Genomic DNA, 17,277 nt, shown 5'->3' with positions numbered 1-17,277 from the left:
GTTTTAACAATAAGCGTCAATGCCTTTACCCCTCCAAAAAACCAACACATCCTCTGTCTTCCTACATTATCCCCATATAAAGGCTAATTGGCTTATGAATGTCTTACTTTGCTCAACAGATATGTGTATACTGTACACATAAAAACGTACATCATACATTTATATTAACTGGGAAAAATGGCCTCATTTAGGAAAAAGTCTATTATCCGTCAATTTGTTTTTCACCTTAATTTGATGATCAAAAAACAAACCATAGATCAAGGGAGAGAATGCACATAGGAAACAAGACCACAAGGAAGTATCTCAAATTAACATAGGGGCTCTCCCTGGGCGAGAAGGTTACAGTGGCTTTTCCATCCGTTACACTCCATCACATTTTCTAAATACTCTACAGTAAGTCAGCATTGCTTTTATAATAGAAAAATAACTGTAGAATAAAAAATAAATGTTCTATGAAGGTATACCAAAAATCAAATCTCTCTAAATGCGACCTTGTTTACCACTTATTTAAATTAAATGATCTTTTAGCTTATTGGCAATAAACACATATTAAATGAATCAATGAGTGAGTGAAACTCCCTTTCTGATTGATCTCCAATTAGCCATTTTTTCCTATTTCAGTCCCCTAAACTCAACAAGACCATAAACTCTTCAGAAATAGGGACCATTTGTTGCCCATCTTTAGAAGCACCCTTAATATCTAGCATAATATTTGGCACGTAGCAGACACTCATTCAATATTGATTAGCTAATCCATTTGTGTGTTTGAACTTTCTACATGGGTTTTTCTGAAGAAAGAGTGAAGTTTCAGTTTTCCCGTGGCTATGAAATATATGAATATTATAAGCAAGCAATAAAATGGATCCCCTCTAATTAATCCAGAAGCAACAAGAGCTATGGGATATATTTCATAGTCAATATTGATTTCATAAGTCTATTTGTTTAAGGTAGAACTGCCTGTCCACGCACAAAAAAAAAAAAAATGATTTATTTCCTTCGTATAGTGTTTTATTATGAAACTCCCAAATGACCTACACACCAATAAATAGCTCTTAAAAAAAAAAAAAAAAAAAAACTCAAGACAACAAATACTAAACAAGCAAGTATTAACCACAAGGCACTGATCTGGGTGTTGAGAAGAACACAAACAAGTCCAAAGCAAAAGGTAGGTACATCCTACATGGGGAAACTAGACATGACCATTTTCCAAGGTAGGGCCTCCAAGAGGCGTTAGGGTCATCAATGTTCAGTAAGGTTCAGGGAAGAGGCTAGTTTCCAAACAAGTCTGTTGCACATCTCATCCCTACCCCGGATATCTTGTCCAGTCACCACCCAAGAACTCAAGAGTCCACTGGTGTCACATCCACTCCAGAGTCTCCAGGGCTGAGCAAGATGCAGAAGCCTGCATCCCCAGCCCACTCTGAACTCCAATGGACAGATCATTTTTCATGCAATTCTCACTCATTCTCCAGCAAATAGATCCATTTCATCTCCTCTCTTCTCAGGCTCTCAGTATCCCTCAGTCTGTCAGATAACCTTGGCTATCTGAAGATGCAGGTCAGTTTAATAAAAGCTCTAGCATTTGACCTATAACCACCTGGTCTTTTCCCATGGCCACAGAAGAAGAACTGTCCCTCCATTCCAGAGATAACCTCTTAACTGGGAATCTCATGCTTGACATGAGGCTCTATCTCAAGACTGTGAGATCCTGACCTAAGCTGAAATCAAGAGTCAGATGCTCAACTGACTGAGCTACTCAGGCACCCCTAAAGATTTTTATTGAAGCACAATGTGTATGCATGAAATTGTACACATAAGTTTATGGGACTCTGAAATTTCACAAACAGATCACATCTGTGATCAAGAAACAGAACACTACTGTACTCCCAAAATGTCCTTTCAATTACTGTTTTCATTTTCTCCTTACTTTTACTGCCAAACTTCTTGAACAGTGGTCTGTCTTCATTTTCACCACCTCCTCATCTATTTCAGCCTAGGCACCCCCTCTTCATTGAATCCCACACCCATCCAGGTGAGGCTGTTGATCTTCCCTCTATACATTCAATGTACAACACCCAATCCTCTTTATGGCACTTACTATGCTACAACACAATTGTTTGCTTATGCATCAGTCAATCCCACTAGACTGTTACCCTCCCGTGGAAAAGATTATTTCCAACTCGTTTGTGTATTCCCAGTGCCTGGCACTCAGTAGGTGTACAGCTGGTGTTTGACACTTAAATGAATGAGTGCAAGAATGAATGAAGAGATCCACTCACTGAAATCTGATATTCTGCTAAAATTAATCAGTTCTTTGTCCAGTTCTTATCAAAAGTAATAATGATATTTGGTTGTCAAAACTCAGTTGTTGGGATCAGAGAGAATAGCTAGAAAATTGTTCCAATATTTGGTTAAGTATTCTCTTTATATCTAAGTATCTGAGCGTGTTATGTGCCAATGCATTGGGGTACAGACAAGAGACTTAATATCTTGCACCCATCCTCCAAATTAAAGCTGTGACATTACTCCCAATGGCACTCTGTCCTTCCATAGCCACATACCCAACATGGAGTCCTGCCAACCTTTTTCCTCAACTGTTTCTGGAGCCACTCCTCTCTCTCCTCACATCATTTCTAGGACAGTAAGAAGTCAGAGACAAGAATCCCCCAGGAGACCCCAGACTCCTCCTCCCAGCCCCCTTTTGTCACATCCAATTAACCATCTGCCAGTCTCCTGGGCCTCTTCCTAGGCCCACTGTCCAGCTGCCAACTCAATACTGTTTCCCCACCCCCACCCTCCAATAGATACGGCCATTGTCCCTCACTGCAGGGTAAGAGTGTAAAAGGCAGGGATTTTAGCTACATTCCCAGTCCCTGACTGCCATGCCCTGGAATAACTGTAGTTGCAAGCTCAAAAATTTCATCTTTATCTATCTCTGCACTGTTAGGGAAGGAAGGAAGGAAGGAAGGAAGGAAGGAAGGAAGGAAGGAAGGAAGGAAGGAAGGAAGGAAGGAAGGAAGGAAGGAAGGAGAAGGGAAGGAAGGGAGGGAGGGAGGGAGGGAGGGAGGGAGGGAGGGAGGGAGGAGAGACGGAAAGAAACTATTGAAGCATCATAATTTTCATCATTTGGACAATGTAAGGATTTATCTAATAATATGATCGTAATATATGTGTAAAATAGTCATATACATACAATTACACTCTATTATAATGCCCTTTCTATTACTGTTTATAGCCATACCTAAAGAAACCCCCACTTCTTCTAAGTCTAGGGATTCTAAACCCAGTCCCACACAGCCCACCTTATGGTAAAAGCAGCCCCTGGATTCCTACTTCCCCTCACTCTGGAGGGCCACCTAAGACCCCTCACTTGATGACAGCTCTTGGATTTGCCCCTAAAATGAGAGTCAGAGGGAATGCTTTGGGGCCAAAGAAATGGGTGTGCTTACTGGCATCTTCCCTCTTGTGTGAAGGGTTCCTACTCATGGAGAAGAATGTGCAAGAGGCTCTCCCATAATCCCTACTCTGCTTCCTCTTTCTTCTGAGACTTCTAGAAATTCTAAGGAAATTCTAGAAATTCAAGAGCAGGTCCCATCCTTGACAGACATACTGCCTCATGACCAGGCCTGTACCCCTCCTCAGGAAGCCGTGTGACACCTTCTTGCATGGGTCCACCTCCCTCTCTCCTCTACTCACTTACCCTCCAGCCCAGGGACTTGCCTCTCTGCCTAATACTCTGCAGGAGATAATTATGCAGACCCCACCATTGGCTGAAGCAAATCCCACCTCAGTCTACAAAAAAAAGCCACCAGCACTTCGAAAAGGATTGCTAATTTGGGATCTCCCAGCCGGCTCACCATCTTCTCTGCCCAAGGGCCTCCTAGGGCCATGCCAACCCAGCCTGTCCACTTCACAGCTGCCCTCAGCTCGTGCTACCCTCTCAAGCACACCACCAGTAGCCCCCAGACCTCCAACCAGCTGATACTCCCTCTAGTGGGGCTGTTGAGCAGGCACATTGAGCCCTCAGCCAAGGTCCTTTCTGGACAGCTACTTTACTAAGGTCTGCCTACCCCACCCCCTTCTCTGGCCCAAGGGTCATCCCTAAACTGACCTTGAGATCCACCTCTCCAGACCCATCCAGGACCTTCCTCCATCCATGACTTCTCTCTTTCCTAAATATTCATTCTCTTCCCCATGCCTGCCTTCTTCCTCCTCCCCACCCCTAGGTATTCATGTATCTTCCCTACCTAAAAAAAGCCTCCCCTCAACTGCTACCCATCTCCAACTACCTCACTATTTTTAACCTTCCTTTCACAGCCAAACCTTTCCAAAGAGTCATCTCTATGCACTCCCACCACTTCCTCCCATCCACTCACTCCCCATTCCCCTTGCAATTTGAATTCCACCTCCCCTACATGATTGAAACTGTTCTTGCAAAGGTTACCGCTGATCCCCCAATTTCCAGAACCAAGTCTGTATGCTTAGTCCTCATCTCCCTCAACCCATCTGCAGCATTTTTCTCCAAGCACTTCTCTCCCCTGGTTCTCCTCCAGCCCTGTCCTTGGCCCTCTGCCCTTAAGTCTGTACATGCTTTTCATTTATTATCTCATCTACTCTGATAGCTCCAGCCACAACTTCTTACGGATATCTCCCAAACCTATATTTCTGGCTCTGGCCTCCTTCCAAAGCTCCAGATTCCCTTCCTTACCCGCCTACAGAACCGACACCTCCCCTAGCTATTTCACTGACACCTGAAATGCAACATGTCCCAAAGTAAACTCCCAAATCCTCCCTCTCCTCCTGCCTCCCTATAGCTGCTCCTCCTCTTCCTAACTCCTGATTTTCATTTAGGGTACCTCCATCCCTCCAGTCACCCAGGCTCTAAGCTTTGGCATCATCCTTGATTACTGCCTCTTCCTTGACACCTCTACATTCAAGTTGTCAAGTCCCATAGACCCTACGTCCACAAGGTCCCGCACAACCACCCCCTCTTCTCCATTTCCACTGTGGCATCTCAAGTTCAGACCTATCACAGTGGCCTCCTAATCCGGCACTGGCCAAAAGTTCCTCCTCCATTCCATTTGACCCTCCGTGGGGCTGCCAGATTTATCTTCCTGATCGTGCCTCCATCCCATCCAGAAATTTTTAGCAGCTCCCAAAAGGAAACTGCAGATAAAGACCAAACTCCTTGGCCTGCCATTTAAAGCCCTGTAGGCTCTGGGAGCCCAGTAAATGTTTGATAAATGTAGCAATCAATCAACCTCGTCCCGACCCCCTTCTGAGTTTTATCTCCCATTGACCCTCCACCTGCATCCCCTGAGTCACATTAACTGGACCACTTATTGGCCCAAACATGCCATGGGCCCTCGTACCTCCTTCTAACACTGTCCCAACATGGGAACACATCACTTTCTGTCCTCCCCATCTAAATCCCACCCATCTTTCAAGCCTCAGCTCAATAAGTAACCACTTCCTTGACAGCACAGCTCATCAGCCACTTTTCATTTTCCCACCTGTTTATCCCTTGTATCCATGTTTTCTAGCTAGTCTCCAGTTCCCTTCTAATAACGCAGAAGGGGAGGAGACAAAGCTAATTCCCCAACAGTTTCTTTACTTAAATTAATTCCTCTGTCCTCCCAGCTTATTCTTTCTGTTCCCTCACTCCTCAGTAGACACGATTTCAAGCAGTTCTATTGATCCAACAGCCCTGTGGCCGTCAATCATTTCCTAGTTATTTTGCTGCCAGTCATTCACACACAAAGGAGTGGCAGGAGGAGTCTGAACTGCATGCAGACAGAGAAGGAGCAGGAAAGGACTGATTCACTGCACCCACCTGAGGCTTGGCAGAAACAAGAACTCCATTCTCACTGGGCTCCTCCAGAAAGCACGGGGCCATGTGCCAGGGTCTGGAGGGCTGGGGGGGTGGCATCTTTATACTTTTGTGGAGGGAGAGAGAACAGGAGTGTCCTGACCTGTTGTAAGAAGGGTGCCCCATCCAGTCCCTTTGGGAAACCAAATTGAAAAGGACTGCTTTCTTCCTGGACTGGAAAGATCTCATAGAGGTCAGATTAAATAAAATAATATTTGTCAGGAGAGGCACTTAGAGTAATAGAATGTTCGATTTAGAAGGAACTATCTACATATATGTGGATAGAACTGTACAACTTATAAAGACCCTTCACATACAGTATCTTATTTGAGTCTCTCAGCAGCCCTATACAGGAAAGGGGAGAGAAGGCTATTATCCTCATCCTACACAGATATTAAAGTCACTTGCCCAAGTCATTCAGAGAAGTAGAGCTCAAAGGGGAGTGTTCATCTCCTGCTCTCTTGTCTGACCTTCTCAGCCTCCTTCACAGGCTTTTCCTTCCTTTCCCACCTCTTATATCCAAGTGCTCCCTGAAGGGGTATATTTATATCCATTCCCCTTCCTGCTCTATATTCTTTGTTGTAATGATTTTATACACTCCCATAGAACAGTACACGGCTGCAGTAGGTACGCCATAAATATCTGTCAAACAAATGACTGAATGAATGAATGAATAAAAGACAGCTGAAGCCCAAACCCTAACCTTCTGATTCCACACACAGGCTCCCTGTACTTCATCATGTACCTCTCTGGCACCCTCTCCCACCTCCTGGAAAAAGCCCTATACAACACCTCTTCTGGAGATCCCCCAGCCTATGTGTAAGCATATTCACCTAATAATTGATACAGGAACAACAGGGGCAGCTAGGATGTCTTGTGCTACCACTGTGTATCAGAAATGGCTAGATGCTGTTTACACATTTTTCCTATTTAGTCCTCCAAACCTGTGAAATAAGCATTCTTAGTTCCATTTTGCAAAAGACTGAAAATGAGAGAGATTAAATAATTTACCCAAGATTCTACCCCTGGTTAGTGTCAGGCCTATCTGATCCAAAGCCCATGATCTTCAGGCTATTCCAGGGTTTCTCAACCTCAACACAATTGACATCTGGGGGCTAGAAAATTCTTTGTTGTCCTGTACATTATAAGATGTTAGTAGAACACTTGACCTCTACCCACTAGATGCCAAGGTGTGCCAATCAAAAAACTCTCCAGATACTGCCAAATGTTCCCTGGGGGACAAAATTGTCACCACCTGAGAACCACTGGACTATACCATACTGCCTACCTCTGGAAGCAGAAAGAAGTCTGTAAAGTAAAAGTGTTAATTCTCTAACATCTGAGAAGGACTCCTAATTCACCAGTTCCAGTGTTTTACTGATATTTAGAGACACAGAGATTTTTATTACTTCTCACCTAATTTTGTTCTACAGCTTCAGTTTGTTCCAACACTTCTTCCATTCCCCCAAAGGATTTTCAAATACAATTGAACAGAATGTGTCAATAATCAAGCTATTTATGATTGGTGGCACAGGATAAAGCAAAACCTCCCAAATCTTATAGTGTGCTTGGCTGTCGTTGATATGTTCTAAAATACATTAGTGTAGAAATAGCCTGCATAAATACAATATTAGAAATATTAACAACATTCCATCTCCAGAAAAAAAAAGTCCTCTCCATACTCCCCAAGAAGTTCCTGGAAAGTGATGTGACCTAAAGCCCAATTCATGGTGGGCAGAAGTAGAAGAGAATCAAAAAGGAAAACAAACATGAATTAAGCATGATTCTGGAGCATCGCATCAAGCCCAGTGTCAAAAAGAGATGTTTTCCTCTGCTGCAGAAGAAACCACTCCCCTTCAGTGCCTGGCACTGCACAGATGGAGAGGTGATATTTACTCGAAGAATTGCACAAAATAGGTGTTACTCCAAAATAACATCTTCTTGATGATCTGGACATGATGTTGTCCAGTTCCTCTGTCCAGGAAGAATGAGGTTTGTCATCTGAGACAAAAGTTTAAAGAATCATATAGTGAATATCAATATACCACCACCTAGATTTAACAATTGCATATACTTTACCATGTTTGTTTTATCTATATTAGGAGGAGGTGATTTGTTTTTGTTTTTGATGAATTTCAAGGTTTTTAAAATATCTTTTTCCTTACCTGCAAAGAACAAGTAACTTCAATGGGGGAGACAAGCCTTATGCGTATGAAAGGGCTAAAAACAATATAATACCACTAATACAGTGAGAATATGAGTATAGATAAGTGAGTGTTTTAGGAATTCAGAGGAGACAGTTGGTCCTGTGAGCTGTGAAGACTCCCAGAAGAAGGTAGGACGCAAGTCTTTGAAGAATGAACTGGATTTGGAGAGTGGGGGTGCAAAGGTAGATGATGCCCTTGGGAAGTGAGAAAAGCAGCCTGGCTGGAGCTGAGATATGAAGTACAGACTTGACCCTGAAGACACTAGGAAGTCACTGTAGGTTCATAAACCAGGCAGCAATGTGATGAAATTAGTGCCATCTTGCCTGCAGGTGCCAATTTGGAGTGGGGGTGAGAGAGCAGATTCCAAGGGACAAGAAAGGAGGTCACAGGCAGCATAACAGATCCTGGACTAGGGCAGAGGCTGTCGATGAACAGGAAGGGCTGATGATGACAGATAATTCAATAGGATTTGTTAGAGGAAAGAAACTCCTCACAGACAAAACCAAGGTTTTAACTATCATGACTGGGAGAGGGGAGATGTCACTTACAGAACTAAGAAGACAAGAGAAGAAGTTAATGTGGGGAGTTGGAAAGACACACAGAGTTGAGTTTGAAGCTGGCTGAAGTCCAAGTAGCAGCAAACACTTCAGTTGAAAATGTCTGGACTCACAGGACCAAAGCTCAACAGAAAGATATAGGTAGAAGATATTTCCATATCAATCTCTTTTCACTTATAACTTTTCACTTTTTTCCTTTTAGTCTCAAAAAAAAAAAAAAAAGAATTTTCTCCTCTGCTCACCAAAGCTAAGCTCTTATTTTTGTTAGGGAACCTACTTTTGTCTCAGGTTCCAGGTATCTAAGTCAACAATTAATGTAGCATCTGCAGTGTTCCCTGTCCACAAGCTTTCTCCCTTCCACCTGCAAACCTCTTCTGACTCCCTGGCAAAAAAATGAAACTCCTTTTCTTCATACTAACACTCCTTCTGACTGGCACCCAATCTCTTTTTCCTTTCACTGATCAACTGTGCAAGTAATGGGTTCCTATCCACCACCCCAAATCCTTACTCTGACTGCCTCTTCTAATACTGCGCTCCTGAGAGCTCACAGTGGCCTTGTTTTTATCACATCTGGTGACACTTACCCAGCACTCCTCTTGCTCAACCTGTCTGCAGCCTGTCTTCACCTCAGAACCCATGCTGACTCCCTGGGGTCTCCAAGATCAAGTCTCCTTTGCTGCCATGTTATAAATAAGGGTTTATCCCCCAAATTCTAACTTTAGTTCTTCTCCTCTTTCCTCCAGTCCCTCCCTCTGACAAATGGTGTATTCACAAAGCTTCAGCTGCATCCAACCTTGACCCAGAAGCTTTCCAAGTCCACATCGCCAGCCCTAATCTCCTGCCTATGCTCCTGTATTGAGTCCCATTTTCCCCACACACACATAAAAAAACTCCACCTGGATGTCCATCAGTCATCTCCAGTTCACTAGTTCCAAAGCCAATATCATTACCTGCCTTGCAAATCGGTTCCTGTCCCAATCAGACCATGTCAATGGCACACTGTTAGTCCTCTACACTCTCAACCCAGCTACTTCTGTTTCCTCATGGGCTTACTTTTCTTTTCCCCCTATAGCCAGTTTGTCAACAAATCCCCACTTTTCTGCCTTTGAAAATGTCTCTCAGAGCTGTCCCTGACTCCTCATCCTTTTTGCCACCAACCTAGAGCAAGCCCCCTCCCCCTCAGCTCTGAATCACTTTTCCATCTCCCTGGATTCTTTCTCTCCCTTTTCCACTTCCATCAGTCATATTACCCCCAGATTAACCTTTCCAAATACCACTTTCTTCATGATATGCCCTTGCTCAAGAACCTAAAATGACTCCCTACTAACTCTTAATCAAATCCAAATCCTTTCTTGGATTTCCCAGACTCTCCCTATCTGTCCTGCCCCACTTACCTATCCCTGTTTCCTATTCCTCCCTAACCTACCCCTTCTATTTGGTCAGCCCAGAAACCTCAATGTCCATGCCCCAAACTCCTATGTGCCTTTTGCCCACATAGAACTACCTTTGGTTCTACCTCATCTATAGTTCTGTCAACTTCTTATCTTATAGAACCATGTTTACCAATTAATTAATCTCCAATTGAGCAATAATTGTCAAACTCCTTTTAAAAGTTCTTTGAGGTCAAAGACCACTCCGAATATTTCTTTTGTATTCCACAGCACCCTGGACAGCAGAAGACTCCCAGTAGGAGTTGAAAAGTCCTTGTTGGTTTTCTTTTTTAAAAAAATTTTTTTACATTTATTTGTTTTTGAGAGACAGAGAGAGACAGCATGAGTAGGGGAGGGTTAGAGAGAGAGGGAGACACAGAATCAGAAGCAGGCTCCAGGCTCCGAGCTGTCAGCATAGAGCCAAATGCAGGGCTCGATCCCACGAACTGTGAGATCATGACCTGAGCCAAAGTCGGACACTTAACCGACTGAGCCACCCAGGCGCCCCGAGTCCTTGTTGGTTTTCTATTCCAATTGGTTTCTATTCCCAGTTTTGAGTTCCCATATTTCCCCTCCTCTACCTAATAAAAATGATAAATAAAACTATTGTGACACACTCCCAGGCTTGGAACAGAGAATTGCTAAGAAGACAATATGGAATCCACCAATAAGAATAGTGGGCTGGTGTGTGTACATGTGTGTATGTGTGTGTGTGTGTGTGCGTATGTACATGTGTGCAAGGGAGTTGAAATTTAGGGAATATAGCTTTATCAATTGGTCAGGAGACTTGAGATACCAAAATAATCAGAAGAGGACTAGTAAGGGACCAAAATGACAGAACTATTTGAAACATTCCTAATTAGAAGCACAGTATGCCAGGGTTTGACAAAGCAATTGCCAGTCTCATCCTTGTGCATGCAAAATTTTCCACCAGAAAGTAGGGGGTAACTTTGGTGCTAGGGACTTTGAAAATGTGTTTGAAGTTTTCTCAGTTCAACTGAATAAATTTATAATCTGTCTAGCTACCAGGAACAGTGCTATGGTCCATAATGATGGAGAATCAGAAGGGAGAAGGTTACAAAATGTGGCCTTATCCCAGGCTTAAGAATCTTCAGCAAGAGCCCAGGCTAGAGACTAGTGGGGGTAAAATCAGGAAGCAAAGCACAGAGGACCATGTTGGGGGGCTGGGAGGGAAGCAGTCCTAGACCTAGCGACCGGCAGTGTGCATCCCCACTTGCAACTTGTTACAGGTCATCAGTCATTTCCAGCCTTCTTCATTGCAGATTTAAGCTTTCTCTGATTCTAAATGCACATCAGATCTAACCCCCCCCAAAAAAAAAGGCTCCCCAAGGAGGAAGGGGAATATCGTCAACAGGAGTCCCACAGGAGACAGACCCTAGTCTGCTATTTATTCTGTGATTTAAGCCATACATAAGCCACACATTGTATTTGGAAAGGCCCTGGGAAAAGTAACACATTGGACCATTATAGGCCATTAACACCATTAACACTGTGTGAATTTGTCAAAATTATCAAACCTCCAGAAACTGAACTCAGCCCAAGGGCCTGGGACAAGGAATAGACAGGACAAGGTAATAAGAAAGGTGAAGGAGGAGTGGTTGTCAAAAGATGAAAGTGGGATCCAGAAAAGGAAGATGGGAAAGGTCACACTCCAAGAGTTTTTTTTTTTTTTTTTTTTCCCTAGAGCTAAGAAAAGGCAGACTTTGTCCAGAGATGGGAGGACAGAGAGGGTGGGGGGGTGGGGCAGCAGGGGGTGTCAGGGGAGACCTCCTGATGAGTATTTCTGGTTATCACTCAGGCCCCAGAACCTTATAACCTAGATGTCAAGTTAAACTTAGGTCAGGCACCTCTTTAGAATCCATGCTTTGGGTCCTGGGCAGTGTGTGTGAGTATGTGTGAGTGCAAGAGATAGAGACTGATGGGGGGGGGGGGGGGGGGGGGGGATAAGAGATTGATGGGGGGGGCGGTGCTGAGCCCTGGGAAGCAGTAGCGTATAACAGAGGCTTCTTCCTCTGCTTTCTCCAGGCCCTGGCATGAGCTCCTGCCCTCCAGCTCTTTCCTCTTCAGACCAACCAGAAAATGAACATATGGGCCAATCAAGTCTTGACTTCTAAAGCCACAAGTCTCCCCCAACAAAGCACCCCACCCTCTTCCCTAGAGATGACCTCTAGGGCAAGGCAATGAGATTAGGAAACAGATGGGTGTGCAGAGAGCCTTCAGAGCTAACCTGATCCTTGACCCCACCAGTTCATGTCCTCTAATCCAACTTATGGAAGGACAGGGCAGATGTGCAGGGTCCCCATAACTTATTGGACTCCTTGGGACAAAGATTCCAGACAAAATGGTTCCAGACAAGGGAGATGAGGAACTGGCGGAAGCCACAGGTAAACGGGAGATGGGGAATCCCTGGCTGCCAGAGAAATAGGGCCACAGGTGGTGGGAGACGAGGGTGGTCGGTGTCTGTTTTGGAGAACGGGCTGTGGAGCCCGGGAGCAAGAGCTATAGACCTGGGGGATGGGAGGTGGCAGGGGCAACAAACAGCTGTAAAGACAGATCTGGGGGCTCTTATACCACAGGCAAGCAAAAGATTCAGTGGGTGTGTATGAGGAGGACGCTAACTCACACTTCCAGGAATGAGTGATTCCTAAGAAAAGCTCATCCGTTCCCAGAACTGGAGAAGAGGAGGACACGGAGGAGGTCCAAGGCGCCCACCGCCCTCCCAGCCCGGTCTGCCTCTTAAGTCCGAGACGCCGACTCCCCACACGCACCAGGCATGACCGTCCTTGGTCTGCCCGGCTCCTGACTGTCAGTCTGCAGCGTGCGCGACTCCCGGTCCCCTCTTGCCCCTCTCCACACGTCAGGACCCCGGGCCCCTGGCCCCAGATGGGGTGCCAGCCCAGGGCGGCCGGAGGCTGGCTGACAGGCGCTGGGGGAGGGGGGAGACGAGGGAGGGGCCGGGGACGCCGGTAGCTGAGCCGCGCGCTGCAAAGTGATCCAACATCGCCCCATCCCCGCGCTCCAGGAGAAGGCGGCCGAGGGGACCGCCTCCCGCCTCCCCAACACCGACTCTCGCAAGTGGGGTGAACGCCGAGGGGTGCCGGGCTCCCAGCCCCCACCCCTCCCCAAAACGCAAGCAGCATTGCCATAACAACAAGAATCTCGGCAACTCCAGTCCGACGACACCGAGGACTGCCCCCCGACACGCACACCCCAGCAACAGCCCTCCTTCCCCAAACTTGTCCGAGACGCCGCGTCCCGAGCAGCAGCCCTCCCCCGGGCCCCCCGCGCCCTGCCCAGCTTACCTGTCCGGAAAAAGGCATCTACGTCCGAGTCGGCTGCTCCTCCTTCCTCCGCTGCCCCCTCCGGGGGGTTCATGACTGGGGGAGGCGTCCGCGGGCAGCCGGGGCCGGCCGAGCCCGGGGCCGAGGGCTGCGGGGCGCCCGCTGGGCGGAGGGCGCGGGGCGCAGCGGCCGCGGCCGCAGACCAGGAGGACTCGCGGCTTCGAGGGCGGGCGGCTCGGGCGGCTGGGACGGCGGGGCTGGGGCAGAGGACGCCCAGCCTCCCTCAGGCGGAGGCGCGCGGCGGGCTGGGGGCGCCTGCCGCCGGCTCCCCCATGGTACCCCTTCCCCGCGGGCGCTGGCCGCCCTGCTGTCTGGCCGGAGCCGGACCGGGCCGGGGCCGGGGTCCGCGCTGCCTGGGCGCCCGCTCTTCCCCAGCAGCGGCAGCTGGCTCTTCTCCTCGCCCGTCCGCCTGTCTCTATTGTTCAGCCCTGCTCGGCTCTCCTCTTTATTTTTCCTCCTCCCTCCCACCCTCCCTGTCTCTCTACCTCCTCCCTCCCGCGCTCGCTCGCTCGCTCTCTGGCTCCCCCTCTGGCTCCCGCCGCCGCCGCCGCCGCCGCCGCCGCCGCCGCCGCCTCTCCAGCTCCTCCCCCGGCTCCCGCTCCCTCAGTCCCGGCCAACAATGACCCGGACGGCGCGGAGCTGAACTGAAGCTCCGGCCCGGGCCGGCCGCTCACCGCGGGCCCCCGGCGGCGCGGACGCCTCCCTTCCCCGCGGCCGCGCGCCGGCCTCTCCCGGAGCCGAGCCCGAGCAGCGAGCTATTGTTCGTGGCGGCACTAGGCCGGCTTCCTGAGCCCCGCAGGAAAAACCCCGGCGAAGGAGGCGGCTGAGGAGGGGGCGGGGCCGCCGGGCTAGTGCGGGGCCGCCGGGCTCGCCCAGGGGCCCTGCCGCCGCGGTCCCGCGCGCTCAGCTCTCGGCTCGCGCTGCGATGCTCCCGGCCCGGCGGCGGTCCTCCGCCCCACCCGCCGCCCAGGTATGCGAGGGGAACCCCACGCTGCCTGCCCGCCTCCTCTTCAGACCGGTACCCACGCTGCACTGACCTGTCCTCAGAGACCGGACTTTTCCCTCTCCTTCCCGACAAAGCTCTCTCCTGTCTCCCTCCCCTCCTGAGCCTCTCGCATTTTCCTCTCCGTCTCGCCTTAGTTCCTCTCGTTTTTAGCCTTTCGTTTCCTTTTTCCCCTTTTCAGCGCCCCTTTAAACATCTCTGCCTGTCTCTGTGACTCTTTGTCCCACTCATTCCTCTTGCGATGTCTCCCTGCCCGTCTCTCCCTCCCTCTGTCACTCTCTTCTGTCTCTCATTTGTCTCTGTCCTGCCTCTGTACTTGGCCCGTATCTCTGAGCTCCTCTTGGACAGCTGTCAAAACTCCCTAATCCCCGGGGGCCTTCTCTGTTTTGTTCCTCTCCCTCGTGTGAATGGAGAGATCCAGTTGGCCTGGAGAAAGGAGGTGTTACGGCAAGCTGAATTTCAATTAAAGTGGGGAGAGGGGCTGGGGAGGAATGGGGATGACGGCAAAAAAGAAAGCAGATGCTGTATGGGGTAATTAATGCAGTGATTGTATTGTGCCAATTGGTTTTTTAAGCAATAATTAAACAATAATTAGCCAGTATTCTGTTTATAGTTCTAGTGACTGCAGAGACTACAAAACAGAGGCTCTTTAGACCTAAGTACTTAATGTGGTGTGTTGGGAGGTGTTGCTGCTGCCTCATCCAGGCAGATGGAGAGGCTGTGGCCTGACCTAATGTGTTAAAACACACGGAATAGGAAAACCAGGTCCTCGTCTAAATTTGATGGCCCACTCCTGGATGTATTTATCTCTAACAACGTCTTTGGTTCCACCTCTCTCCGGTTCAAAGCACCTGGGACCTTTCCAGATCTATTAACTGGGTAACTCTAACAGCAAATAGAATGAATTAAATAAGATTTTAGTGAACCCTTTCTAGCTCCCAGTACTCATCACTTTCTTTACTGAATGTCACACATTTTTTTTCACCCACTAAAAATATAAGTACTGTTGCCTGTCTCCAGTCTTGGGTACATCTATCAGGCTCCATTTCTTAAAAATTATTAATAGTGACGCTGAGATCACAAGTTCACTGCCATGAGATCTAATTCATCTGATACCTTAAATTGCCTTAAAGCATCCAGATGCCCCCCTACCTACCACCTTTTCTGACAATGAAAGTACTTCTCGTTTGTCTTTTCTAACTTTTGCCTCCGCTTAACCCCATGCCTAAACCCTTTCCTGTACTCCCCCACACACATGATGGCAGAGCTGTTAACAGCTACTTGTGCAGATACAGAACCAGAAGTCTGGCAAGAGTATTAGCTGATCCCAAATTCAGAAGAAACATTACATGTTTGGAAGAAGTTTCATATCAAAGTCTCAATCAATGTGAACCAGAATGGGGGAAAACCTTATACAACACCAGTTTTTGAGAGGAAATTTGGCAATTTGTATTAAAATCTTAAATGTATGTAGCTATATCATTATCAGACAAAGAAGATTTCAGAGCAAAGAATATTACCAGAGATCAAGAGGGACATTTCAATTCATCAGATACATGTAACAATTCAAAGAGTTTTTGCATTTAATAAGGGAGTTTCAAAATATATGAAGCAAAACCGATAGGACTATAAGGAGAAGCAGACAAATTGATAATTATGGTCAGACATTTTAATATCTGTCTCAATAATTGATAGAATAAGGAGACAGATCATCAGTAAGAATATGAACAGTGCAATTTAACCCAACTGATGTTTATAGAATACTCCACTCAACAACAGCAGGTACACATTTCTTCCAAGTGCACAGGTAACATGTAACAAGATAAATCATGTGCTAAGCCATAAAACAAGTCTCTAACAAATTTAAAAGGATTAACCCCATGCAGACTAGTAGGTAAATTATACCTCAGTTTTTTGGGTTTTTTTTTTTTTTTTAACGTTTATTTATTTTTGAGACAGAGAGAGACAGAGCATGAACGGGGGAGGGGCAGAGAGAGAGGGAAACACAGAATTGGAAGCAGGCTCCAGGCTCTGAGCCATCAGCCCAGAGCCTGACGCAGGGCTCGAACTCGCGACCGCGAGATCGTGACCTGAGCCGAAGTCGGACGCTTAACCGACTGAGCCACCCAGGCACCCCCTTTTTTTTTTAATGTTTTTATTTATTTTTGAGACAGAGAGAGACAGAGCATGAGCAGGGGAGGGGCAGAGAGAGAGGGAGACACAGAATCTGAAGCAGGCTCCAGGCTCTGAGCTATCAGCACAGAGCCCGACGCGGGGCTCAAACTCACAGACTGTGAGATCATGACCTGAGCTGAAGTCGGAGGCTTAACTGACTGAGCCACCCAGGCGCCCCTGTTTGGGTTTTTTTTAAATCATATAAAGTATGTTTTCTGAGCACAATAGAGTTAAATTAGAAATCAATGACGTTGACTGATGAATGGACAAAGAAAATGTGGCATATATATACAGTGGAATACCAGTCAGCAAAAATGAAATCTTGCCATTTACAAGAATGTGCATGGAACCAGAGTATATTATGCTAAGTGAAATAAGTCAGTCAGAGAAAGATAAATATCATGTGATTTCACTCAAATGTGAAATTTGAGAAACATAACAGATAGAGGAAGGGAAGGAAAAGTAAGATAACAGAGGGAGGCAACCCATAAGAGACTCTTAAAGACAGAGAACAAACAGGGTTGCTTGAGGGGAGGTGAGTAGAGGGTTAGACTGAATGAGTGATGGCATTATTAAGGAGGGCACTTGCTGGGATGAGCACTGGGTGTTGTATGTAAGTGGTAAATCATTGGGCTGCACTCCTGAAATCAATACTACATTGTGTACTAACTAAC

At 46.9% G+C, this 17,277-nt stretch overlaps 1 protein-coding gene across 20 annotated transcripts in view; it reads right to left on the bottom strand.

The window, feature by feature from the left end:
• Window positions 1-17,277, bottom strand: part of KALRN (kalirin RhoGEF kinase) — a 708,823-nt gene that overhangs the window by 655,482 nt on the left and 36,064 nt on the right. For 7 of the 20 annotated variants that reach the window (XM_023260237.2, XM_023260231.2, XM_023260232.2 and 4 more), the window contains exon 1: window positions 13,387-13,870. The exons of 2 other annotated variants lie outside the window; for them this stretch is intronic. In XM_023260237.2, the coding sequence (XP_023116005.1) occupies window positions 13,387-13,459 (73 nt within the window). In that variant the 5' untranslated portion in view covers window positions 13,460-13,870. Of the gene's footprint in view, window positions 1-13,386; window positions 13,875-17,277 lie in introns of those variants that run through there. 11 more of the 20 variants (XM_045037039.1, XM_023260238.2, XM_023260239.2 and 8 more) reach the window with 4 other exon arrangements.

Source organism: Felis catus, chromosome C2 (assembly GCF_018350175.1).
Source record: "Felis catus isolate Fca126 chromosome C2, F.catus_Fca126_mat1.0, whole genome shotgun sequence".
NCBI lineage: Eukaryota > Metazoa > Chordata > Mammalia > Carnivora > Felidae > Felis > Felis catus.
This window is presented reverse-complemented; position numbering and strand designations above follow the sequence as displayed.